This window comes from Danio rerio, chromosome 23 (genome assembly GCF_052040795.2).
Source record: "Danio rerio strain M-AB ecotype USA chromosome 23, GRCz13ab, whole genome shotgun sequence".
Lineage (NCBI taxonomy): Eukaryota > Metazoa > Chordata > Actinopteri > Cypriniformes > Danionidae > Danio > Danio rerio.
In genome coordinates this window covers 6,542,501-6,561,687 of record NC_141043.1, presented here as the reverse complement: position 1 = coordinate 6,561,687, position 19,187 = coordinate 6,542,501, and the positions used below count along the sequence as shown (strand labels likewise).

The 19,187-nt window shown below is 35.6% G+C and overlaps 1 protein-coding gene and 1 long non-coding RNA gene across 2 annotated transcripts in view; one reads left to right on the top strand and one right to left on the bottom strand.

Annotated features, from left to right (window-relative positions):
- The window catches only part of bmp7b (bone morphogenetic protein 7b), a 100,039-nt gene extending 87,046 nt beyond the window's left edge, over window positions 1–12,993 (top strand). Inside the window, 2 exon segments of the mRNA NM_001077146.6 lie at window positions 5,713–5,823; window positions 12,436–12,993. Of these exon segments, the coding sequence (NP_001070614.2) occupies window positions 5,713–5,823; window positions 12,436–12,585 (261 nt within the window). The 3' untranslated portion in view covers window positions 12,586–12,993.
- Window positions 228–5,965, bottom strand: LOC147838155 (uncharacterized). Its single transcript, XR_015523179.1, has 4 exons — window positions 5,551–5,965; window positions 4,646–4,913; window positions 2,474–2,837; window positions 228–2,322 (listed from the first exon to the last, which is right to left on the bottom strand). It is a non-coding gene; the product is annotated as an uncharacterized LOC147838155 (long non-coding RNA).
- Window positions 12,994–19,187: the final 6,194 nt, after the last annotated feature.

The window sequence follows — 19,187 nt, the reverse complement described above, 5'->3', positions numbered from 1 at the left end:
TAATACTCACTACTCTTGAGTACTTTTGAAAAGTCTTCTTTTTACTGATAGTTTGAGTAATATTTACAACAGATACTTTTACTCTACTTAAGCAAGTAATGGTACTTTAACTTAAGTATGATTTTTCAGAACTCTGTCCACTACTGTATATTTGTTATTTTTTTACTGCTGCTCAGTATAATTGAGTACATCTCTCACAGATCTCTCTTTTAAATTAATATTTTCTACAAGACACTTGAAAAAACATATACAGTTGAAGTCAGAATTATTAGCCCCCTCATTTATTTTTCCCCACAATTTCTGTTTAACGGAGAGAAGATTTTTTCATCCCAAAAGCCATTGTAATTGTGGTAAATATTGACTTCTCATTAATTACAAATTATCAGACCGGAGGTTTTGAATATCAGAAAATAGACTTTATTCTCCATAATAAAGCAGAGAAAGAGCAGAGCAGACCCCAGACCATTCTGAAGTCTCTCCTGGACACCTTCTGAAATCTCTCCTGCACCTTCTGAAGTATCTGTGTTTGTTACAATTTTTATACAGGATTATTTGACACACCCCTAAGTCTCTTTTTAACTCTTGACCATTTTTGAATAGGTTTTTAGTCTAAGGGGTCCTGCTATTCTTGGCTCTCAGCCCACTAGCTCATGTCAACAGAGATGTTACAGGTCTATGTCAGCAAAGTATAGATGCAACTTATGCAAAGGAACTAAGTGTTTACATACATTGTCATGAAAGCATAATAACTTGATAATATGTTACTCATTCTAACTTCTGACACATATAGCTTCATAGAAGTATTTAACATATATAATCAGTGCTTTACATATTCAGTTATTCTACACAATCAGTCACTCAGCCTTCTCCTAGTGTTGCTTCTGTGCAGGCACTCTCATCTTACACAGACATATCACTGTATTTTTAACACAGGCTGGCATGTTTGCTGCAAACACTACATACATTTTGAGAAGAGAAAATTAACTGCTTTACACTTAGAAAATACTTCACACAGAGAGAATAGAAATCTTCTTCATAATCTGTAAAACTTTTATTCCCCCAGCAGTTTTCTTCTGTTAGCTCTGGTCCTTCTCCATCTCACTCCACATTCCTCTTTATCTCTCTGTGTGTTTATGGCTCAAGCCGTTTTATGAGTGTGTGTAGCTCCATTAGGCTGCATTACCTCAAGAGCATGAGCAGAGACAGCAGAGCCTCCTTTCTGTTTACACACCCTCAGTCCTGCCACCTGTAGCAGATCTGTCTATTCTGCTGGATCACACACATAAACACTGGCTCTGAACAGCTGGACGGGACTCAGAGACCCTCGCTATAACAGAAGGCTTTATATTACCTCTGATTCACTTTTGAAGTTTTTACACAGCATGTTTACATGGATAACAATATTCTGCCATTAACATGATTAAGACAATACTATTTGGGGTGAATTAGGATTAGGGCTGGGGCAATAAATCGATGCATTGAGATAATATGAGTTTGATTTTCAGAATGCATTGCGATTTTTCTGTTGATTCAATTCTGACTCTGAACTATCTGCCATACTCTGTCTCGTACCACCTGAACCTAAAATAACCATTTATGAAGTTATGCAAATGTTTAGGCATTGTATGCTTTTATTACATTTTTACATTTCTTTTTTTAAACCTGAGCTTATCTTGACAAACTATAAATTATATAGAATTTTCTATAATTTCCAAGTGTACATTTCAAATTTGGGGTGACAGAATTACAAGAGTGTTCATAGTGAGCAGTGTTTACATTAATCCCATGGCATAAAAGCTGAGGTGCAGTACATTTGAACAAATGACCTAGACTCTTCTTCTTGAACATTTGAGTGTAAAGTTAAAAACTAACCTAAAGAGCACCATCTGCTTTTAAAACCTAGCTTAGCCCACCTTCTATCTGTTGTTAATCGCTAGCCTAGAGCATCATCTTCTATTAAAACTAGTCTAGAGCACCATCTATTGTTAAAAACTAGCCTAGAGCACCATCTGCTGTTAATAACTAATATAGAGCACCATCTGTTGTTAAAAATTAGGCTAGAGGTACATCTGCTGTTAAAAACTAGTCTAGAGGATCATCTGCTGTTAAAAAGTAGCCTAGAGCGTCATCTGCTGTTAAAAACTAGTCTAGAGCATCATCTGCTGCTAAAAACTAGCCTAGAGCGTCATCTGCTGTTAAAAACTAGTCTAGAGCACCATCTGCTGTTAAAAACTTGTCTAGAGCATCATCTGCTGTTAAAAACTAGCCTAGAGCGTCATCTGCTGTTAAAAACTAGTCTAGAGCACCATCTGCTGTTAAAAACTAGTCTAGAGCACCATATGCTGTTAAAAACAATTCCAAAGTACTATCTGTTGTTAAAAACTAGGTTAGAGCTTCATCTGCTGTTAAAAACTAGTCTAGAGCATCATCTGCTGTTAAAAACTAGCTTAGAGTGTCATCTGCTGTTAAAAACTAGTCTAGAGCATCATCTGCTGTTAAAAACTAGCCTAGAGCGTCATCTGCTGTTAATAACTAGTCTAGAGCACCATCTGCTGTTAAAAACTCGTCTAGAGCACCATATGCTGTTAAAAACAATTCTAGAGCATCATCTGCTGTTAAAAACTAGCCTGGAGCGTCATCTGCTGTTAAAAACTAGTCTAGAGCGTCATCTGTTGTTAAAAACTAGCCTAGAGCTTCATCAGCTGTTAAAAACTAGTCTAGAGCGTCATCAGCTGTTAAAAACTAGTCTAGAGCATCATCTGCTGTTAAAAACTAGCTCAGAGCACCATCTGATGTTAAAAACTAGTCTAGAGCATCATCTGCTGTTAAAAACTAGCCTAGAGCCTCATCAGCTGTTAAAAACTAGTCTAGAGCGTCATCAGCTGTTAATAACTAGTCTAGAGCACCATCTATTGTTAAAAACTAGTCTAGAGCATCATCTGCTGTTAAAAACTAGCCTAGAGCGTCATCTGCTGTTAAAAACTAGCCTAGAGCGTCATCAGCTGTTAAAAACTAGCCTAGAGCATCATCTGATGTTAAAAACTAGCTTAGAGCACCATCTAATGTTAAAAACTAGTCTAGAGCATCATCTGCTGTTAAAAACTAGCCTAGAGCCTCATCATCTGTTAAAAACTAGTCTAGAGCGTCATCAGCTGTTAATAACTAGTCTAGAGCACCATCTATTGTTAAAAACTAGTCTAGAGCATCATCTGCTGTTAAAAACTAGCCTAGAGCGTCATCTGCTGTTAAAAAATAGCCTAGAGCGTCATCAGCTGTTAAAAACTAGCCTAGAGCATCATCTGATGTTAGAAACTAGCTTAGAGCACCATCTGACGTTACAAACTAGTCTAGAACACTGTCTGCTGTTAAAAACGAGTCTTTAGCACCATCTGGTGTAGTAACTAGCCTAGAGCATCATCTACTGTTTAAAAACAAGTCTAGAGCACCCTCTGCTGTTAATAACTAGTCTAGAGCACCATCTGTTGTTAAAAACTAGTCTAGAGCACTATATGCTGTTAAAAACAATTCTAGAGCATTATCTGCTGTTAAAAACTAGCCTAGAGCATCATCTGCTGTCAAAAACTAGTCTAGAGCATCATGTGCTGTTAAAAACTAGCCTAGAGCGTCATCAGCTGTTAAAAACTAGTCTAGAGCATCATCTGTTGTTAAAAACCAGCTTAGAGCACCATCTGATGTTAAAAACTAGTCTAGAGCATCATCTACTGTCAAAAACGAGTCTTTAGCACCATCTGGTGTAGTAACTAGCCTAGAGCATCATCTGCTGTTTAAAAACTAGTCTAGAGCTCCATCTGCTGTTAATGACTAACCTAGAGCACATCTGCTATTAAAACTAGTCTAGAGCATCATCTGTTGTTAAAAACTAGCCTAGAGCACCATTTGTTGTAATTACTAGCCTACAGCATCATCTTTTGTAAAAAAAAAAAAAAAAAACTAGCCTAGAGCTCCATACTGTATTTAAAAACTAGCCTAGAGCGCCAGATGCTGTTAAAAACTACCCTAGAGATCCATACTGCAGTTCAAAACTAGCCTAGGCCAGCATCTGCTTTTATAAACTACCCTAGAGCATCATCTGCTGTTAAAAATTAGCCTGGAGCTCTATATTGCAGTTAAATCTAGTCTAGAGCGCCATCTGCTGTTAAAAACTAGCCTAGAGCTCTATAATGCAGTTAAATCTAGCCTAGAGCATCATCTGCTGTTCAAAACTACCCTAAACCTCCATACTGCAGTTAAAAACTAGCTTAGAGCATCATCTGCTGTTAAAAGCTAGCCTAGAGCTCTATTCTGCAGTTAAATCTAGCCTAGAGCGCAACATGCAGTTGAAGACAAGCCTAGAGCACTGTCTGTTGTTACAAACTACCCTAGAGCTCCTTAATGCAGTTAAAAACTAGCCTAGAGCGCCGTCTTCTGTTGAAAACTAGGATAGAGCATTATCTAGCAACTAGTTCAGAGAGCCATTTACTATTAGAAATTAGCCTAGAATTCCATCTGCTGATAAAAAGTAGCCTATGGTGCCATTTGTTTTTAAAAAGTAGCCTAGAGCAGCATCAAAAGAAAAAAAACTAGCCTAGAGATCCATCTGCTGTTAAAAACTGGCCTAGAGTGCCATTTGCTTTTAAAAACTAGCCAAGAGTGCCATCTGCTGTTAAAAATTGCATAGAGAACCATCTGTTATGGATGCTAAAACTAAGCTCATAAGCAATTCTAGAGAGTCACAATGCATTCCAAGAATCGGTCCCCACATCACTAATCATCTCAGCTCTATTCAGAATCAGTTCACGTAAACAGGATTCTTAATGTACTTAATCTGACCAAAGTCATACTCAAAAGTAAACAAATAGAATTCAGATGCTTTCTAATTTAATACAAAATTTCTTAACTCGTCATTAAGGATTCTGCATTAAGCTCTGTTATATTAAGCGTTCAAAGGCTGATAGGGCCTTATATCCTTATGTGTGCTGCCAGCCGCATCTTTAATTACATGGTGCTGGTTAATGTTTGTTAACAGAACTCCACCACAGCTCCATTGGTCACACTTTACAATAAGGTTCATTAGTTAATGTTAGTTAATGCATTTACTAACATGAACAAACAATGAACAATACATTCACTACTGTATTTGTTCATGTTAGTTAACGATAGTTAATGAAAATACAGTAGTTCATTGTTAGTTCATGTTAACTCATGGTGCATTAACTAATGTTAACAAGCATGGACTTTGAGGTTAATAATGCATTTGTAAATGCTCAATCATGATTAATAAATGCTGTAGATGTGTTGTTCATGATTAGTTCATGTTAGTAAATGCATTAAATATTGAACCTTATTGTAAAGTGTTACAGCTCCATTTGTATAAAGCACATGTGAAGATGATAGATTATGCCATCGTCTATCTGACAGACATCACTATAGCTTTTTCTCAATAAGTGTTTTTGCGTCCTTGTGTTCTCGTGTAACATCATCAACCAGGAAAAATTTAATTCCATTACTTAAGACCGCAATAACAGAGAGCTCTTTCGGTTTCGTGTGAACTTTCCCTTTAAAAGCACCCACATACTTTAGCATATGTGTGGAATATGATTGCAGTTTACTGTGATCTATCTTTCTGTTCACAGTTTAAGCCTTCAACTGTGTTTGGTTGGAAAAGTTCTAACTCAAGGTTGTTAATTTTTATGTGCTCTGTCCATCTTTCAGGATTGGATTATAGCTCCTGAAGGATATGCTGCATATTATTGCATGGGAGAATGTGCCTTTCCTCTCAACTCCTACATGAACGCCACAAACCACGCCATTGTACAGACATTGGTAAGCCTGTCGCTGTTCACACTTTACCTGTTTCGGTTAATTTATTTTGTAAATGTATTTATTGTGGAGAAAATTTACAATTTTTTTGGGGGAGATTTAGAGATTTATTTCTCACATTTCAATATCACTGCTTAGTTTATTTAAATAAATATTAACATGATATATATATATATATATATATATATATATATATATATATATATATATATATATATATATATATATATATATATATATATATATATATATGCTTGCTCAGCTGTTCTAACTGTCAGCTTATGATTTGAATCCAATGTGGAAGAAAGTAGCTCCACATACAAAAGGGTTTTTAAGACTTTCCGTGTTTGATTTTGTTTTTATATACACAATTATGCCGTCAAACTGTTGTATAAACGCAATATCACACTCGTAGCAGTGCGATATGGCTGTATATCGGCACTGGTGGGGCACTAATCGCACGCCTCCCACCAGTGCCAATATACAGCCATATCGCACTGCTACTCGTGTGATATTGCTCATATATATATATATATATATATATATATATATATATATAGAGAGAGAGAGAGAGAGAGAGAGAGAGAGAGAGAGAGAGAGAGAGAAAGAGAGAGAGAGAGAGAGTGAGATACAGTTGAAGTCAGAATTATTAGCCCCCCTGTTTATTTTTTACCCCAATTTCTGTTTAACAGAGAGAAGCTTTTTTTCCAACACATTTCTGAACATAATAGTTTTAATAACTCATTTCAGTAACAGTTTATAATAACTACACACTATGAATCATTTATTAAGCATTAGCATGTAGTGAATTCATTATTTGTTAAGCATTAACTCCACAACTGTAGCTACAAATAGCTGTGTAGCTGTGTTCTTGATTTACAACCACATTTATAATGTGCTTAATAATTGTATTTTCATCCTTTGTTAATGATTTGTTTCTCATTACTAAATTAAGTATTGCATTGTTTACAAACCATTTGTATTTGAGAGTTTTTAAGGTCATTCAGAATGAGTTATAAATGATGAATAAACTATTGAAATAACGTTTATACGTTTTATTATTCAGGCATATATTAATTGTTGCTATATATGTAATAAATGCTTTATTAACTCAACTTCATGCAGTTTTGTGACCTAATCTAAAGTGAGGACCATTAATGCTTTATAAATCCCTTATAAATGACTTATTACAGAACTCAGTATCAAATGAATAATAATCTTTGCAATCTTATCTAAAAAGTAAAATTACTGTAAAGTTTAACGTTTGCTGAATAACACGGAGTGTCAAAATACGACATACAATTGTATAAAACAACAACAATCTAATAATTGAACAGTATAATAGATTGCAATGTTTAAACTGTAGAGTGATTTAATTTTAGATAAGGTTGCAAAGATTTATTTTTATTTGATACAGTTTCATTTGTGTATCTTCAAACGAGTAGAAATGAATAATGTGGTTTATGTCCTTTTTTCCTGTTTAAATTTTACTGACTTTAATGGTCATTTATAATGGATTTATGAAGTACTGTATAAAGAGCCCTAGCTTTAGATTAGATTACAAAACTGGATGACGTTGAGTTAATAAAGCATTTATTAACATACAAATTAACTATTAGTATAAACCTGAATAATAGGGATTATAAATGTTTATTTAAATAGTTAATTAATTATTTACAAACTCATTCTGAATGATCTTAAAAACCACCAGCTATGCCTAAATAACTGCTTTGTAAGTAATGCAATACTATAATTTAGTAATGAAAAATAAATAATCAACTAAGTATGAAAATACAATTATTAAGCGCATTATGAATGTGGTTATAAATCAAAAACACAGCATTTGTAGCTGCTGTTATGAACTGCTTAGTAACGTTAATAATGCAAAGTTATTGGTTTGCAATATTGAAATCACTATTTGCTCAATAAATAGTTCATAGTGTGTAGTTATTATAAAGTGTTACCCTCATTTCTAATAACTGATTTATTTTATCTTTGCTATGATGACAGTAAATAGTATTAGACTAGATATTTTTCAAGACACTTCTATACAGCCTAAAGTGACATTTAAAGGCCTAACTAGGTTAATTATGTTAGTCTGGTTTGGGTAATTAGACAAGTTATTGCATAATGATGGTTTGTTCTGGAGACTACTGAAAAATAAAACTTAAAGGGGCTAATAATTTTGTCCTTAAAATGGTACAAATGGTCTATCAGTCAAAATTATCACCCCCCCCCCCTCTTTATATATATATATATATATATATATATATATATATATATATATATATATATATATATATATATATATATATATATATAAAGATATATTTCCTGATATGTTTAACAGAGCAAGGAAATTTTCACAGTATGTCTAATAACATTTTTTCTTCTGGAGAAAGTCTCATTTGTTTTATTTAGGCTAGAATAAAAGCAAAATTAGTATTTTTAAAAAAACATTTTAAGGGCAAAATTATTATCCCCTTTAAGCTTCACATTTTTTCAATAGTTATTTTAATATAGTCAGTCGTGAACTGCAGTGGGCCAGTCTAAGGCTTGAAACTCCAGGGCTGAAAAGTAGTCCCTCTCCGGCTTTGCTCCTGGGATGCTCTCCAGAAATGTATGTAATCAGAATGAGCCAGGGTTGAGTTTTTCGCATTATAATGCAGACAAACGCTTTTTCCTATAGATCTGTTTGATTCTTTCACCAGTATAATCTCAGATGATTAAGATGCTGACGTAGTGTTCACATGCTAATAATGATAGAGTGGAAATAACTTGGATGTTGATAAAATGTTGTTGTGTTTTTAAACTGAGGAGAAAGTCCAATTAACCAATTTAAATGTGCCTTATCTTGAAAAAAGGTGGATTCTTTTACCCGTTTGATTATACCAACATGATGGTCACTTCATGTATGAAGGATCTCATTTTAACGAGAAATAGATGTTGTTTAACAAGAAAATTGTCATTTTAATGAGACAATTAAGTTGGATTAACAAGAAAAATATGTCGTTTTAATGAGATAATTGTATCGTTTACCTAAACAACATCTCGTTATAAGCAGAAAAGATGCAGCTTTTTGTTTTTATGATTAAAGATGTAATTTTAATGAGAAAAGATCTCATTATTATGACATAATTGAGGGATATAAATAATATGTGTGTGGCAGCAGTGAATCACCAGACTACAATGCCCAATTCCTTATCAGAAGAAATAATCAAAAGACATGAGCATGTTGTGTGGCGGGAGAACCTGTCTAAAGCTCACTTTAATGATGATATAAAGTTTTGTTTGATTGAGCCTGGTGGAGAACATTATGTTCATCGTCAAACTGTGGAAAGAGTGAATCCAAAGTGTGTACAGATTTCTATAAAGGTGGAGGTAAAGTGCCCACCTTTTGCCTCCACACTTCATACTTCTTTTAAGGGATGCACCGACACTATTTTTTTGGAATCGATCTTGATATCAAAGTATCAAAACTGAATCAGATCCGATCCCGGTACTGTGCCTTTTTTTATTATTTATAATTTTTTTATGAACATAATTCACTGTAAGAAAAAAAATCGTAAAAAAAGGTCAAAACTAACAGCTACGGTTGCCAAACAAAAACCATAAAATGACGGTAAAATGTCTTTGTTGAAATAAAGTGCAAAAAATAATAAATTTACAGATATTTTCATTTAAATGTTTACAGAAAAACACTATTATTTTACAGACTTTTCCTAGATTATTACGATCAAATCCATTCAATAATGTTACACACTAAGTGCGCTCACATGCACCTGTTCCGGATTCCGCTGATTGCACACACACAGTCGGAGGATCATTATGAACTGATTACATGCACTTTAAAAGCAGCATAGACCAATTGCTTAGTCTTGTTATATTAAATGGCTTCAAAACATTTGAGATATAGTAGGCCTACATGACAATTTTCTAGTGCCTTATAATAGGCTACCTTCATAGCTTTTGTTGGCTTATAAATTACACAGAACATAGCGCACGTGCAAGATCGGTTTTGGATCGGTACCAGCTGGCCGATACCCGATCCAGCAAAAATATGCAGTATCTAACCGATAGCCGATACAAGTATCAGGATCAGTGCATTCTTTTTGACTGCTGTGACCATCACAAATTTTGTTTGTATAAACTAAATCATCAGCCCCTTTCACACATACAGACTTTTCCGGAAAATAACCGGCAATTTTTCGGAAAGGGATCATATGTGAGCAGGCCCTTTTGAAAAATACCAGTAAATTTGATCACTGTCATTTTATATAAAAATAGTAGGTTATAATAGGTTGTAAACAGTTGAAGTCAGAATGATTAGGCCCCCCTGAATATTTTTCCCCAATTTTGAAAAGATATTTTAATACATTTCTAAACATAATAGTTGTACTAATACCTGATTTATTTTGTCTTTGCCATAATGACAGCACATAATATTTTTCTAGATATTTTTCAAGATATTTGTATTGAGTTTAAAGTGACATTTAAAAGAGTAACTAGGTTAATTAGGCAGGATAGGGTAATTAGGCAAGTCATTGTATAATAATTGTGTTGTTTGTTCTGTACAAATATTTAAAAAAAAACTACTAAACTAAAAAAAAAATCTAAAAAAAAAAAAAACATCTGTATTTTTAAGTAAGTGTGCTCTTTTATTTTGCTTTTATTCCTTCTAATAAAAAAACTATTTTTAGAGCAACCCATGTTCTGTTTTCATTAACATTTTAATAAACTTTAATAGGTAAAACTGTCCGAGATATGATCAAAAGCAAGCGATGCATCAAAGTTTGATTTAAAAAATCTTAAACTGTTATAAAAGTCCTTATAATTATTAAAATAATTTATAAAACAATAAAAATAATTAGCTTAAAATATTGAATGATATTAATGATATGATGTAGGTCCGGAAACTTTCTACTTCTCTGTTTTTCAGCCTTATTTTAAGGTCAGTTTCTTTTGACCTGCCCCCTGGTGAGTATAAAAGCCTCGTCCGTTTCGTGAGGGTGAGCGCGCAGTCATTGAAGGTGCGCAATGCGGCGTCAGGCAAAAGTATAAATCTAGCTTTATGCAATATTTTACAGTTTTTAAAGTAGCATTGTGAAAATTACTGTATATTTTACAGTAAAGATATACAGTGCTGTAAATTCAAGCAGTAAGGTAATTGAAGCTGTGAATGTAAATACAGTATTTTTGCTGTAATTGATTTACAGTAAGTTACTGGTGAACTGAACTGTAATATAAACTAAACCTTACTGTAGGACATTTATGCAGTTTGTTACTATAATTTAAAGTTGCATTGTGAAAATTACTGTATATTTTACAGTAAAGATATACAATGCTGTAAATATATACACATTAAGGTAATTGGTGCTGTGAATGTAAACACAGTATTTTTGCTGTAATTGATTAACAGTAAGTTACTGGTGAACTGAATTGTAATATAAACTGAACCTTACTGTAGGACATGTATGCAGTTTGTTACTGTAATTTAAAGTTGCATTGTGAAAATTACTGTATATTTTACAGTAAAGATATACAATGCTGTAAATATATACACAGTAAGGTAATTGGTGCTGTGAATGTAAACACAGTATTTTTGCTGTAATTGATTAACAGTAAGTCACTGGTGAACTGAACTGTAATATAAACTGAACCTTACTGTAGGACATGTATGCAGTTTGTTACTGTAATTTAAAGTTGCATTGTGAAAATTACTGTATATTTTACAGTAAAGATATACAATGCTGTAAATAAATACACAGTAAGGTAATTGGTGCTGTGAATGTAAATACAGTATTTTTGCTGTAATTGATTAACAGTAAATTATTGGTGAACTGAACTGTAATATAAACTGAACCTTACTGTAGGACATGTATGCAGTTTGTTACTGTAATTTAAAGTTGCATTGTGAAATTTACTGTAAATTTTACAGTAAAAATATGCAATGCTGTAAATACATACACAGCACAGTAAATGATACTGTAAATGTAAATACAGTATTTTGATTTACAGTAAGTTACTGGTGAACTGAACTGTAATATAAACTGAACCTTACTGTAGGACAGTTATGCAGTTTGTTACTGTAATTTAAAGTTGCATTGTGAAAATTACTGTATATTTTATGGTAAAGATATACAGTGCTGTAAATAAATACACAGTAAGGTAATTGGTGCTGTGAATGTAAATACAGTATTTTTGCTGATATTGATTAATAGTAAATTACTGGTGAACTGAACTGTAATATAAACTGAACCTTACTGTAGGACAGTTATGCAGTTTTTACTGTAATTTAAAGTTGCATTGTGAAAATTACTGTAAATTTTACAGTAAAAATATGCAATGCTGCAAATACATACACATCACAGTAAATGATGCTGTAAATGTAAATACAGTGTTTTGATTTACAGTAAGTTACTGGTGAACTGAACTGTAATATAAACTGAACCTTACAGTAAGTCACTGTAGATTCTACAGAAAATTGTTAACAGTGTGTATATTCACACACTTTAATCATGCAGTTTAAATATTTGCTTAAAATTTAGGACACATAAGAAAAAGTGCATTGTACACTTTGTGACTTTGTCCTTTTTGCTTTTTTTGTCATCTCAGGTTCACTTCATCAACCCTGAAACAGTTCCAAAACCATGTTGCGCTCCTACACAACTCCACGCCATCTCCGTCCTGTATTTTGACGACAGCTCCAACGTCATCCTGAAGAAATACCGCAACATGGTGGTCAGAGCGTGTGGATGCCACTAGAGTCCTGTCACACATATGCATAGACAATCCTTACACACATATAGACAATGCAAACACACACAAACACGCATGACTGATCCTCATTTATAAAAATGGCGCCCTCCCAAGATCCCACCAAAATGATATGAAGATCTCAGGCCAAACCAAGACCGTATACCAAGGACAAAATGAAAACTTTCGATTGGCCAGGATTGCAAAAGGAAGTTACAGATAACCTCTCTTTTTTACACACACACACACACACACACACACACACACACACACACACGCACACACACACACACACGCACGCACACGCACCAACACATGTATGCACACATTTACATACTTCTATATACTTGTGCTTTCTACTGTGTAAATAGTTTTTCAATGACAAAGTATTTATTTTCCAACACGAACTCTAAAACATGCTTGTCTTTTTGTGTGTTTTTTTTAAATGCGTGTCATCATTGACTCATTTACCATTGATGAAGAAATGTATATATATATATATATATATATATATATATATATATATATATATATATATATATATATATATATACACTACCTGGCAAAAGTCTTGTCGCCTATGCAAGTTTTAGGAACAACAAAAAGTAACTTGACTTCTAGTTGATCATTTGGTATCAGAAGTGGCTTATTTGAAAGGCAAAGGCCTCTAGATTATGCCTATTTTACCAAAATAAAACATGATCTTGATTTTCAATTATTTCAAGACTTAGACAGAAGTCTTGTCACTTAATAGAAATAATGCACAGGTTAGAATATAAAGTCATGCTGCAGTGGAAAGTGAATTACTATTTTGTATGACTACTATGAGCTTGAAGGACTGCATCCATACATCTCTGCAATGACTCTACAAATGACTACAAATAACGTATTAATAAGGTCATCTAAAAAGTCAAAGAAAGCGTTCTTGCAGGACTCCTAGATTTCATCAAGATTCTTTGGATTCATCTTGAATGCCTCCTCCTTCATCTTACCCCAGCCATGCTCAATAAGGTTCATGTCTGGTAACTGGGCTGGCGAATCCTGGAGCACCTTGACCAGGCACGTGCACACAAAGGGCTTAACCTGTGCAGTGCACATGCCCTTTTTAGTCTTGGATGGAAAGTGCCCTTCCAAAATGATCAAAAGTGCCCCCGCGACACCCCCCCTCCCCCGCTTTACAGTACGCGCGCGACAACACCGCTCTTCAGTACGCGTGCGACAACAACAACATCTGTGCGGCAACCACCCCCCCCCCCCCCCCCACTCTCCAAAAAATGTATCCTGCACATGCCCTTTGGACAGTCTCTGAACGGGCCTGACCTTGACCTTCTTTAATTGATGTAGAGGCTGAAGTATGAAAAGGAGCGCTATCCTGCCATCTCCTGTGGGTTTGTAATGTAATGGGCAGCACAGATCTCTCGCACGCCCCCATACTGAATGTAACCCCAAACTATGATTTCTCCTTTACCAAACTTGACTAATTTCAGTAAGAATCAATGTGGGTTCCAGTAGGTCTTCTGCAGTATTTGTGATGATTGGGATGCAGTTCAAGAGATGATACATCAGAAAAATCAACCTTCTGACAAAAAAAAAAAAAAAAATCAATAAATATCATTTTAGGAATAAGTATTACAGTCTTAAAATGACTTTTGCTGTTTATTTGAAAGTACTTATTTAAAATAAGCTGAAACAGCACATTTATTTAGTTTTTGGCGGACGACTTAATTGTTTTATGTTCAATCAACTTAAATTTGCAAATAAAAACTAATAACTTACTCCAATGGAAGCTAATTTCACATAATCTACTTCAACACAATACTACAACACAATCCTTGAGATTTAAATGGGACAACTTCATTGTTTTATGCTAAATCTGTTTACATTTATTAAGTTAATTTGATTTATGTTGGAACAACATTAATTATCTGTGTGGATGGCAATTTTACAGTGTAATAGGAAATCAATTTATGAACGAATGCAAAAATGTACATTTAAATATGAAAAATTTTGGAGGGTTCAAAATTAACTACAGTTGGAGTCAAAATTATTAGCCCCCCCTGAATTATTAGCCCCTTGTTATTTTTTCCCTAATTTCTGTTTAACAGAAAGAAGATTTTTTTTTCAGCACATTTCTAAACACAATAGCTTTAATAACTTATCTCTAATAACTGAATTATTTTATCTTTGCCATGATGACAGTAAATAATATTTGACTAGATATTTTTCAAGACACTTCTATACAGCTTAAAGTGACATTTAAAGGCTTAACTAGGTTAATTAGGTTAACTAAGCAGGTTGGGGTAATTCAAATTTCTATGCTCTGTTAAACATCAGATAACATCAAATATTTCCATATTTGAAAATATTTAAAAATGTAAAAAAAAACACTTAAATGTGGGCTAATGCTTCTGACTTCAACTGTAAGCAACAACTCAATTGTTTAACTTTAAACTCAAAGTACTTGTTTAAAACGAAAGCATGAGTTTGATTGGTTCTCCAGCATTACCTAATATCTGTCATTTGACTTGCTTGTGTTTTGATGAATGTCCAGCACATTGCCTTCTGCTGTTTTTCCACAGAGGGGCATTTATTAGGAGCATGTGAGGTGAGGATATCATTCCAGGCACTGATAGTGTTTTACTGCAGGCTCGGCCCAATAAATAAGTTTGAATAAACACAGGCTGTTCTTTGAGTACAGCGAGCACCTCGTAGCCCAGCCGTGACCCTGAGACCTTCGGCCCCCATGTGCGTGAGTGTGTGTTACTTAGGACATGACCACACGACATCTCTCAGTTTACTCGCATCTTTTATGTTCGTTCAACAAATCATCCTATTCACACACACAAAAATTACTTTTGCTGCTTGCTCAATCTACTTAATTAAAACAAGTTGAAACAACACAATTCTGAAGGTTTTATCTTACACTAAACTTCTAAAAACAAATTTAACTTAATTGATTTGTGTTGGGACAACATGAAGGAATTGTGTGGAACCCAGTATTTTTACAGTGCATGCAATATAATTATCTAGAGTTCATTACTGGTGCCCACATTTTCAACTGTGCTGTATCAAATAATATTTTATCGAATAAATTATTCTTACAAGTGTATTGGAGGCCAGCTAGTAGGTGCTGTGCAGGTAAACCTCACTCCTCTGACCTCTAAAGGTGCTCTAGCGACAGACATTAGGGGCCATGGTCTTCAGCCTCATTGTTAGAACAACTGATTCCCATGCGGAAGGTCGTTGGTTCGATACCAGCTCGGAGTGGATTGGGTGGCGTAGGACCGGCGGGGTTACATTGGTGCCGTGACCCGGATGGGAATGAGGTTTGGGGGGGGTGAATGTAATGGAGGCCAGCTAGTAAGTGCTGTGCAGGTAAACCTCACTCCTTTGACCTCTAAAAGGTGCTCTAGCGACAGATGCTAGGGGCCATGGTCTTTAGCCTCCTTGTTAGAGCAACTGACTCCCATGTGAAAGGTGGCCGGTTTGATAAAAGCTCGGAGCGGGTTGGTTGGGTGGCGTAGGACCGGCAAACACACACACACACACACGTTGAAAAACTTTGAAAGCCTATAGTCAATACATAGAGTCAGGTCTAAATAATATTGGGACATCGACACAATTCTAACATTTTTGGCTCTACAATGGATTTGAAATGAAATGAAGATGTGCTTTATAGAGCTGCACAATAAATAAAATAATATTGCAATCTCGATTAGATTTAACTCGTTTTATTATAAGTAGAATAGAATTATTTATAAAAACCAGTAGACTTACACATAATATTATTACTGTTGTTTTACCATGTTTGAAAAAAAAAGATAAAAATTGCCGACTCATATTAACCTTTATTTTACATCTACAGAATCGTAAAATTAGTGCTCTTTATTTTAAGCAAAAAAAAAATCGCGATTCTCATTTTAGCCAGAATCGTGTAGCTCTAGTGCTTTAACTACAGACTGTCAGCTTCAATTTGAGAGTATTTACATTCAAATCGGGTCAACGGTGTAGGAATTACAACAGTTTGCATTTGTGCCTCTCACTTGTTAAGGGACCAAAAGTTATGGGACAATTGGCTTCTTAGTTGTTTCATGGCCAGGTGTGTGTGCTATAGAGCCAAAATATTTATATTTAAATATATAGAGCCCAATATTTATGGACCTGACTGTAACTGATGCTTTGCTAGCTTGAGCTGGCTTACTAGAAATTAAAAGTCCAGGTGCATGTAGCCCATAAAACCACACTTGTGACATTTAAAATCACATTGTGAGGTGAGAACATCTCAATTACAAGAAAGTCGCTGTAAAATTGAAAATAACAGTTGACTTTTTGTATTTAGACCACCAAACCCAAACCCTTACCAAGACCCCCTCTTCTTCCTCCTGCTCACCTCATTTCTGCTTTCTCTTTGTGTCCACTCTCAACATCCTGTTTATAGCAGATTCTGTTTCAGATTAGCGTTAGCCCCATGCCACCCGCAGACACCCAAATGCAGACCATGTGTGTGTGCGTGTGTGTGTGTGCGAGGTCATGGGCCGTGCTCCCCACTTTCTCTACTTTCCACTCATGTGCCTCAGACTGAAGCTCCGCTGCTCTCCACAACATCGGGTCATAGGTTAATGGGGTGGTAATGTGGGACTAAGAGGGAAAAATCTCCTCTCGGTCCCCCGACCCCTTCGCCAACTCCCAAAAAAGCATTAAGATCTCAGTCTGCAAGCGCTGTAATCTTTCAGCACGCCGAACGTGGACTTCCTCTTGGTGTCATGTTGTTTTATGACCTGCTCTTCTGGGTCTCCTGCTCCATCCCGACCCTGAAGAGGAGAAGGAGAAACGGAGAGTATTTATTTCCACCTCAAGAGCTGATCTTTGACCTCTGCCAGTCCAAGAGAAGGCGCGCACACACATATATAGACACACACACACACAAACAAAATTTGAAGGTGGGTATGAGGTGACTTTTTTTTTTAATAATAAAAATCCATTTTTGTTTTGTCAAGAAAAATGTCTATTGTGCTTAAAGATTCACGAAACCCCTCGAGAACTTTTTTAGAGATTTTAACAGATTTGTGTGTGTTGAGCATACATGTCAAACCTCCCGTTTTTCCCAGGATTCTCCTGTATTTTGCAGTTTTTTCCCACTATCATCCCGTAAAGGTATTTGCCCGTATTTCTCCCGTTAATTTCAGTGTTTCTCTGGAGGGTGGCAAGAAACATTTGAGTCGAGCCTCCCTATACGCAACCCATACCCCCCAACCACTAGGGGCCGCCCCTTGCTCCTAAATGTGAGTCTGTTCTGTGCTTTCGCTTTAAGCACGAAAACACTTTGAAGTAAATATAAAAACGGCGCGATTCCCTTTCCTTTTCATTACAGGTGCCGTCACCCCTCCTATGCAATCCTCAAAACAGTCATATAATGGTACATGACAATCAGCTGACGCGCTCCATAGTGATAAATAGATTCTGTTTCCCAAACGGACTCTGTATACGTGATTTAAAGCGGAGCGAAATTGGCTTTTGGGTGCGTGTTTAAACAGAAATATATTATGAGGCGCCGTGTAGGATTTAAATCAAACTTCGCTTATCAACACACTCATAAAACATGTGCATATACACCTATAAATTACTCGCATACAGTATACACCTATACTATTGGATGTTCAAAACAACATATATGAAACTTGCGCAGATACATATAAATTTCACGTATACATACACCCACATACACACGCACATACATATAAACTCAATCCTTGCATTTATTTCCAAACAAAATGCAACATTCCCATGACGTTGAGGTACAACGTCAATCTGACACGTTGAAGTCTTGTGCCTGCTGTGTGTTTAAGGCCATTTTGGTCATCATACAGTAAACATCTGTCATCTGTCAACAGTGACATGCATCTAAACAGTCTCTGGGTCAATGTGTGTAAAGATTTTGAACATCTTTTTGGACACTTTTAATGCTTCCAAACAGTTTGTTGCAATTATAAAGCGCCCACGTCTTACGGATGTTCATTATGATGCGATTTACCTCTTTACTTCTATGTGCGATTTGATTGGATTGGAATCTGAATTTTTTAATCCCCACAGACAAGAAAAAAAAAGTAGTGACTGCAGGTTGAAGGAAAGTAGTGAAGTAAACAACCCAGGCTCATTGTGGAAACGTAGCCCCGCAGACGTTTTTGGAGACCGGAAAATATGTCCCGGGAGGTACGTATTTGTGTAGGTTTTGTTATGCGAATCCGCGAGAGACCGTCTCGAATTTATCTCGGGAGCGCGCACCATTCCTGCCTGTGCTGTTCTCGCGTGAAGAGCCGCCGGAGGCCGATGTGACCGAACCAGTCTGTCCGACTGACTGAATGACAGAACGATCGACTGGGGGGGGCCAGCCAATCGGCCGACCCAGCCACCCTCTCCCTATTCCTTCCCTAATCCCAAGCGACGATTTACTAAAGCCATCCATAAAAGAAAAGCAAAAGCCCTCGTCCGATTGTGACCGCATTTTCGGATTTCACCGCATTCTCATCCTGTCACAAACTCGTTTGCTTTTATCTTTTGGATTCTGTTTTTCATCTTACCTGATTTCTGGTACCGGTCTTCGAACCCAGTCG